This window comes from Fukomys damarensis, unplaced genomic scaffold (assembly GCF_012274545.1).
Source record: "Fukomys damarensis isolate Sample0158 unplaced genomic scaffold, DMR_v1.0_HiC HiC_scaffold_20, whole genome shotgun sequence".
NCBI lineage: Eukaryota > Metazoa > Chordata > Mammalia > Rodentia > Bathyergidae > Fukomys > Fukomys damarensis.
The window spans coordinates 38,799,944-38,809,088 of NW_022900932.1; the positions used below are offsets into that span (position 1 = coordinate 38,799,944).

At 38.3% G+C, this 9,145-nt stretch overlaps 1 protein-coding gene across 2 annotated transcripts in view; it reads left to right on the forward strand.

The window, feature by feature from the left end:
- Ifit5 (interferon induced protein with tetratricopeptide repeats 5) overlaps positions 1-3,012 on the forward strand; it is a 14,689-nt gene extending 11,677 nt beyond the window's left edge. For both annotated transcript variants that reach the window (XM_010632129.2, XM_010632128.2), the window contains exon 2: positions 763-3,012. In XM_010632129.2, the coding sequence (XP_010630431.1) occupies positions 763-2,206 (1,444 nt within the window). In that variant the 3' untranslated portion in view covers positions 2,207-3,012. The remainder of the gene's footprint in view (positions 1-762) is intronic.
- The last annotated feature ends 6,133 nt before the right edge of the window (positions 3,013-9,145 follow it).

Below are 9,145 nucleotides of genomic sequence, written 5' to 3' on the forward strand. Positions count from 1 at the left end.
GTCAGACTTTATTGCTACCCCTGATCTCAAGTGGCAAAAGGAGGTTCCACTGACATAAAAAAAAAAAATCCTTCAAAGCTTCCTTTTTCCTTTTCTCCATCTTTCCTTCATTCTTCATTACTCTTGTGTGAGTGTGTGTGTGTGTGTGTGTGTGTGTGTGTGTGTGGTACCAGGGATCAAACTTGGGTCCTTGAGCTTGCAAGGCAGGCAGAGACACCACTGAGCTAAATCCCCAGCCCTATGTTACCCTTATCTACCTCAAACTTAGATTCTTTCCTTTGCTTGGTGTACCAATTCCTGACTGTTTTTGTGCTTTTTTGTCTCTGTGGAACTTATTTGCTGTCTTTCTTCCTTTTTCTGCAAAAATAATAAATTTGTTTCGCTTCTCTGTCCCCTCCAATGCAGTTCTTTTTATTTCATTTTTTTCAGAAATGGAATTTTTATATTAATTATTGAATATATCTTTATTTATTATTTGTAATTTTCAAGGATTAATGACTACCAAAAGGAAATAGGCAGCCTATAACACAGAAAGCCCTGTTATCTCTGTAGAATTGCTTTTTTCAATAAATAATGAAAATTTAAATGAAATATTTCTGGAATATAGCTGTATATAAAGGAATCTTAGCATGAAGTCATGGGAATCTAGAGCTTTAAGATCAAATAAGAGATCTTTTTGTTATACAAAGAACAGTAATTAAGGTTTGAAAAATATTTCTTTTATTTCTTCAAAAATTAAAAAAAGAATTTTATCTTTTACAGTGAAATTCCCAAGGAGTCCTTGAAGGCCATTTTGTTAGAGTTAGAATGTCATTTTACATGGAATTTACTTAAGGAAGACATTGATGTGTGTGAGGTAGAAGACACAATTGGGCAACAGCTTGAATTTCTTACCACAAAATCCAGACTTTCTCTTTATAATTTATTGGCCTATGTGAAACATCTGAAAGGCCAACATAAAGATGCTTTAAAGTGCTTGAAGCAAGTAGAAGAAATAATCCAGAGAGATCATGCAGACGAAGAGGAAGTTCGGAGCCTGGTCACTTGGGGAAACTATGCCTGGGTGTCTTATCACATGGACCAGCCTGAGGCAGTTCAGAAGTATATAGACAAGGTAGTGCATGTCTGCAAGAAATGGTCCAGTCCTTCTAAGTACAAGTTGGAGCGTCCTGAGATTGACTGTGACAAAGGGTGGGCACTCTTGAAGTTTGGAGGAAAGTATTACGAAAAGGCTAAAGCAGCTTTTGAGAAGGCTCTGGAAGTAGAACCTGATAACCCAGAATTTAACATTGGTTATGCCATCACAGTGTACCGGCTGGATGATTTTGACAGAGAAGGGTCTGTGAAGAGCTTTTCCCTGGGTCCTCTGAGGAAGGCTGTGACTCTGAACCCAAATGACACCTACGTTAAAGTATTTCTGGCACTGAAGCTTCAAGATGTACATGCAGAAGCTGAAGGAGAAAAGTATATTGAAGAAATACTAGACCAGATATCATCCCAGCCTTATGTCCTTCGTTATGCAGCCAAATTCTATAGGAGAAAAAATTCTTGGAACAAAGCTCTTGAACTTTTAAAAAAGGCCTTAGAGGTGACACCAACCTCGTCTTTCCTGCATCACCAGATGGGACTTTGCTACAGGGCACAAATGATCCAAATCAAGAAGGCAACATGCAACAGACCTAAAGGAAAAGATAAAGCGAAGGTTGAGGAGCTGATTACATCTGCTATATTTCATTTCAAAGCAGCTGTGCAACGGGACTCTATGTTCACCTTTGCCTACATGGACCTCGCCAACATGTATGCTGAGGGAGGTCAGTATCGCAATGCTGAGGACATTTTCCAGAAAGCCCTGCACCTGGAGAACATAACTGATGATCACAAACATCAGATCCACTACCACTATGGCCGCTTTCAGGAATTTCACCGTAAATCAGCAAATATTGCCATCTACCATTATTTAAAAGCCCTAAAGGTCAAAGACAGGTCATCCTTACGTTCCAAACTGACAAGTGCTTTGAAAAAACTGGCTACCAAGACACTTTATCACAATGCTTTCGATGTGCAGAGTTTAAGTGCCCTGGGATTTGTTTATAAGCTCGAGGGAGAAAGGAGGCAAGCTACTGAGTACTATGAGAGAGCCCAAAAGATAGAACCTGAAAATGTAGAATTCCTTACTGCTCTCTGTGAGCTTCAAATTTCTGTTTAAATACATACTCTAGGAAATTAGTTCTCAGCTTTCCCTTTCATTTTGGGTTCTCATGTTGTTGTTTTAATCCATGGTTCATTATAGAGCCAATATTTCTTAAATAGTGTATATCAAATATCATACTAAATTTTTATGCATTATGATGAATATTTTGCTGTTTTCTCTCTTCTCTTTAGTTAAAATATTACAATCTATTAAGAAACAGCAGCAGTCTAGCTGTTGTAATTTTTTAAATGGTATGATCATCATGACTTTATGCCTTTTATCTATTTACAATATTTTTCTAATTAAATTTTGTCAAATTTCCCTTATTACCTATAAAGTCAATATAATCATAAAATGAGTTAAACTATTAACTATGTAGTTTGCAAAATATTCAAATGTTCCAGTTATGGCTGTTTCAACTTTAACAAGGATGTTTAACTGCCAACCTTATAAGTCACCTGAAGAATCCTTTTTGTTAGAAAAAATAATAGTAAAAATTCATCTCTGGTGACTTTAATAAAGACAGAAAAACTAAACAGGAGAAGATTTTCTCAAATTCTAAATAACACAGAACTTAGGCAATGCATGAGAAATCAGAAATAGCATCTTCCAAAATGTTCATTTAATACTTCAAAAATATGAGAAAAACTGAGTAATGGACAATATTAATCTTGTATTACTATTGTTTTACTTAGAGAAATAAACTAATACTGAATCTACATGGAAGTGTATTCCTTCCAATTAAAATTGCAGTGTTGTTCAATTAAAATCATTGTAAAACTTCAAATAATGCAGGAGTATACTCATCCCCTCCCTTCTTTCTTACCCCATTTCTCTGTCCCTTAGATGACCTGGTTGTATGTATCCTTCCAAATCTATTTTCTATGCACATTCAAACACACATAAATAGTTGCTCTTTTATTTTATCTCTTTAAGAAAGAAGAATGATCTTTAAACAGTATCATGCCTTTTAAAAATTTTAGTGTTGCCTCTCAAAACAAGTCATTTAACCCACTGGGAATAATGAAATGCAGGTTATATTTCCAAGTAGGGACCTCTTGCACAATAAAATACAGTCATTGTATCAAAACAGATACAAATGTAAGCCTTTTATTTAAAACAATAGGAAGCTTTAAGGTCTCTTAAGGTACTAAATTCACCTGCCATTCTTAACACATTGAAATACATAAGAAATTGTACTAAGAAAATGTGGAACCAGAATATGAAAATACATCAAAAATTAATGTCTATAATAATTTTAAATTTTATCACTAATTGTGCTTACCATCTTAAAACATAAAACTGTTTAGATAATTTCATAGACTTTGATATTTAAAAATATCTTTATCAGTTTATCATTTTGAAGCCAGAATTATTTCCCTAAATAGATAATTGTATCTTTAGATAGCTCTTCTTCGGATAAATTTGTTCCTTCCCTTTAAGGAAGACTTTGGGTCTATAATTTACAAAATTAGAACTAATACTTCACTTGGCAAAAAAAATCTAACTCAGAGTCACCCACACAGAAATGGGAATGCAACGTCTTATGTACCCAATAGTCAAGAAGCTGTGCTCTTTCCCAGAGGGATAGGCTGGCCATCAAATGCATATTTTGCAGTATTATTGGAAGTGAAGTGATGCTGAGCAGCCGTATACCAAATGTCTACCTATATACCTTACTGTATTTGAAGATAGTTGTGTCCTCTGTCTCCACAGACTTAAGTTAAATATTCCATTTCTGTTCTCCTTTCCCCTGTAAGACACTCACGTCTCCTCTCCATCTTAGTCAATTTGAATAATCCTCAGATTGGGCTCAGAGTTTAACTCAGTACCCAAAGTGAGGTTTTAGAATGATGATAGAGTGATTCCTTCTTCTTCCTATGAATGATACTTGCATTTACATAGCCAAAATCAAAATACCCAGTTGGTACCTATTTCTCACACATGCCATTTTGAAGCACATCTTTCACATACCTGAGAAGTGAGCTTTTTCAAAATGTTTTTTGTCTTGGTTGTATTTAGTGCTTCATTTCAGCTCTCCTATTCATCATGGGTGTCCAACTTTTTGGGCTTTCCTGGGCTGCACTGAGTGAAAGGAAAATGTCTTGGGCTGCATATAAATGTATAATATAGTTAATGCATATAAATAATAAAAAGACTTTTAATATTCCATCTACATAAACACATACAATACCTGATACACACTGGTTTCAGTTCACTGACTGAACGGTGGGTGCAGGAGGCAGAGTTAGCACCACATTGCATCCTGCCCTACTGAGTGAGTCATTGTGGCCTACACAGTCCAGTTCACGCTCCAGTACCTCACAGTCCAGTCGTGAAAAAATTTCGCTAAATATTGCATGTAATACTAAACGTTTGCAGTCTTGTGGGGCTGCATCACTAGCTGTTCAGAAAAGCATGGAGAACTGGGCCTCACATAGTGGCAACCAGGAAGCACCGAGAGAAGGGAGAAGCTGGTGAGGGAGATACACTTCGCAGTTACCCCCAGCGAACCACTTCTTCAGACCAGTCCAGCTCCCACAGCACATCAAGCTGTGCAGTGCTCAGTGGATCAGCGTATTGGTGGGTATCGCGCCCCTAGTATCCAATCACCTTTCAAAAGCCCTGCCTCCGAGAACACGCGATTTGGGAGAGGAAATTCTGGATTTACATTGTAACATAGCCCAACCACACCTACCTCTTTCTGTGGTAGTTGCATGTTTACCAAGATGTTTGTTCATGAAAATATTTGTTATATTTCACTTTAAGAAAAAGAGAGAAAACAATAACCCAGAATCTAACTGCCAAAAACATGTACAGAAATGGAGTGACTGCTCTGACCTAAGAGGTGCCTACAAAAAGAGATGAACTAGGATTCTTGGTGCCTTTCATGATGACAGCTTAGCCAAGTAAACAGTTGAATAATCACAGCTAATTCTCCTAGGTGCTAAGTGCAGGATATATATTAAGCTTACCCTATTCTTATAAAATCCCTATAAATATAGACATTTTATCATTTCCTTTTATAAATGACTACTTTGGAATTTAGGGATATTAAATAAATCCAAGGTCATTTGCCTAATATGAAGTAGTAAAGGATTTAAACTTTAGATGTCTGGTCCTAGAATCTACTACTTACCAACTCTATGATATTTTCTAAATACTCCTAAACTATGGGGTGAAAGATATATGCAGATTGGGTCAAATCTTTTCGGAGACTCAGAATTCTAGAGGACCACCCTGAACTCTAATATTCTGCAGTCACGGGTTATTTTGCACAAAGCCCCAGAATTCCCCAGAAGGAAAAAAAAAAAAAATGAAAGAAAACTCACTTTCGACGCTGGAATTGAAATCTTGTCTGAAATGCATGGAGAGAATGGTGCAAGAAGTCAAGGGACTCCATCTACAGCAGGAGCTTCTCTCAGGCAGTAAATTCCTCAAAAAAGGAAGCAATCTGCTTGAGAAGAATTATTACCCAGTTAACATTCCCTGGGTTTGCTCTGAATATCCAAAACACTGACTCTGAAAAGTGGCCCTTAGCTCCTGACTTAAAGTAATTTGGTTCAAGGGTAGCTTTACTGCTCTTTAGGTGCTTTCCCTTTTGGGTATTAGGCCAGCGCCAGCAATCTCCCCAGAATAGAGAGCAAATGTAAACAACAAAACTGAGAATGATTTGCAGACCATTTGTGTATAAAATCCTTTATTGAGACGGTTTCAGAAGATAGAAGAACGTACAACAATATCAGACAATCCCTACTCTTTAGAAAGAGGGGTAGGGCCTGGGATTTAGCTCAGCCTGCCTCGCAAGCGCAAGGACCTGAGTTCGATCTCCGGTACCACATAAAAAAGAAAGAAAGAAAGAGAAAGAGGAGAGATAGGGAAGGAGAACAGGGGGAGGAGGGAATTGAGAGGAGAGAAAAGAAAGAAACAAAGGCGGAATGGAAGAAGGGGAGAGGAGAAGGAGGCAAAGACTGAGGCGAGGGAAAGACCTCAGTCACCCCTCCTTTCCTTTTTCCTATTTACCACTTACTAGGACACAAGTCATCAAGTCCCTGTCTTGATCTTCCTGCCTCTTCCCATGTTCTAAGTCTTGCCAGAGTCCCTATGCCTAGTCTTCTCGTTCCAAAACAAAAAGTAATTCCTCTATTTTCCTTAAATAGAGCAATTCCATTTTCTCTATCTCTTATCTTTATAATCAGCCACACATCCACCAATGCATAACCAAATTTATCATTCATTTTATTCACCAGAAGAATCTTTCATTTTAGCATGGCCTATCTTTCTTTGAAGGCAGTTATAAATAAGTAACATCCCCTTATAGACCACACATTTTAAAGTTAATCCAATGACTGTATTTATCATGATCTTCTATGCGCTGCAACAAGAATTTTTTATTATTTTATTTTGTTTTTATTTTTATTTATTTGTTTATTTTTGGTGCCGGGGATGGAGCTCAGGACCTTGCACTTGTGAGGCAGGTGGCGGCCCCACAGAGCTAAATCCCCAGCCCTGTATTATTATTTAAAATCAACACAAAATTCTGGCTCCTACGTCATTTGGTTTCAACACTTTGCAGAACTAGACTTCTGTTAATATGTTCAAGGTTCTGCATCTCACACTTAACCTGTTATCGACAACCATCAAATCAATTAACATACTGGTGGAGCTCACAATGTGGCATACAAAGGGGACGCAGGTCCTGAGGAAAGCACAGGGCTCCCCAGAATAGTTTTACACTAACTCTTACCAGTGGCCATCTCTGGTCAGCTCAAACTCACTGCTCATTTTCTTTGCTGCTCCACATAGAAGACGGACAACAGGCGATCAAAATGTTGAAAAATGCCACACTGCATGTCTATCCACGTATGTGTACTGGAAAGAGGAAGAGGATGAATGTGGGATGGGTAATGAGCAGAGACTAGGGTTGGAGAAGGATATAATAGAAAATTGAAATGTTCTGTTAGCATCGCAAAATTGAAGGCACCTGCAATTTCTTGGAATCCTTAATTCCAGCAGATGGCAGTGCTGCATAACATCTCAATTTAATTTTTTTTTCTGATTTTTTTTTTTTAAAGCTCTAGAGAGAACAGAAAGTTTACAAATATTTCCTTTTTAGAGTTGAAAGGTGAATATTGAAGTACAACCCAAGTCCTGAAAATTCCTTCCTTCAATTTAGAGAAACCAAATGCAACCCCAAGTTTCAGCAACTCCCACAAGTCCCAGGCATGTAGCGGGCCCCATAGGCCAAGCGCTCCCCTCCACTTTGCTTGGTTCTGCACATTCGTGCGTGTCTGCTGGAACATCAGAACCTCGCATACAGTGGCTGCCCCACATCCTTTCTCCCACTCCCAACCTCCTCCCTGAAAAGAGTCGGGGTTGATTCCTACTCCCATCCCTATTTTAGGATTCTTTGGATCAGCTTCACATTTTTTCCAGAAACCATAAAACTGAGTTAGTTTCACTTTGCTAAGTAGTAAACTTAATGTCATGTAGTGGATGCTGTGTGTGTGTTCATGTCAAATTCCAAAGAGGTGTTCAATAAATATTTGATTGGTGAACTCCTCTTACCATCTCTTAAAAACTCTTGCCAGCCTAATTCTCAGCTATACACTATTCTTTTGGAGTCATCCATGGGGTTGGGGAATGACTCCAGTAGTGGCTTCTACCTGGTCTAACCCTGGCAGTTTTCACCTCCAAGCTGCCTTATGGACTAAACCCCAAAGCATGTGAGTGTGACCTATCTTTTCCCAATGTTAGAGTTCTCTATGAGCTGTGCCCCTTCCCTCAGGGTTTCTACTGATTAGTACAAAATGGAGCTATCTTATTTAAATGTGACTGGGTTGGAACACTGAAGTATCATTTTTCATTCAGGCCTTAAATCAAAGGCTTGGTTACTTAATATCTTTATGTTATATCATTCTGTCCACTCTTCCCTTTGTTACTTTCATTCCTTTCCCCAACCTGCCCTGGAGTGTTCAGTGCTGTGGACATCCTGATCAGAAGGTGACACCTGTCACAGGTGTTCTGTTCAGACTCACTGAATTTGGAATAATACATCCTATCTGTTCTGGGCATAAGAGCAACTGAACACAAACCTGCCCCAGTCCACCCTTCCATCTACCCCACCCTCGTTTGTATCATAATTCTTAGCAATTTTTTTAATTGTTTAATTATTTTTTGTTTAATTATTCACTTCACTGACTTTATTGGTACATTTTACGTATGCAGTACAGTTGCGTTCATCATTGGGATCTTGTACCTTTACGTGACAGGTCTTGATTCTCATTTTTTCCACACACCCCTGCCCTCCCTTCACCCCCTCCACCCTCCCCTGAATACAAACACTTTGTTTCCATTTTTTCCTTTACTCATATTTTTTTCCCTTATTTCCTTTCCTCTACCCTTCTAGCCGTTTTTTTGTGGGTTGTTTATTTGTTTGTTTTTGGTACTGCAGATCAAACTCGGGTTCTGACATTTGTGAAGCAGGTGGTGGAACCACTGAGCTAAATCCCCGGCCCCTCTTCTCAGCAGTTTTAAAATGTATTCTTTATTTGTTTTCATTCATGTATTCATTCACCAAGTTATCTATTGAATATCCATTATATGGCAGACACTGATAAGTCAACATTCTTATCCTTGGTGACTTGTGGTTTGGGAGTAGGTGGATGAAATTTTAAAATAAACACAAGAATAATCATAGTTAAGGTATGTTCTTTGTAGGAAAAGAAGAGGGTACTATGCAAACAAATGATATCACCATATGTAAAATGCCTCAAGCTGGGGGCAGATGGGAGGCTTGGTGTTGAGAGTTTTCAGAGAAATGTCGTCCAATAGGCAGAAACTTCCCCTTGTGCAATCTTGTAAGCCCTATTCCAGCATGGGTACTGAATGCTTACACCAGACCTATAAATACGATGATTCTGAAAAAGCACTTTCTTTCCCCTTCCCTGACTG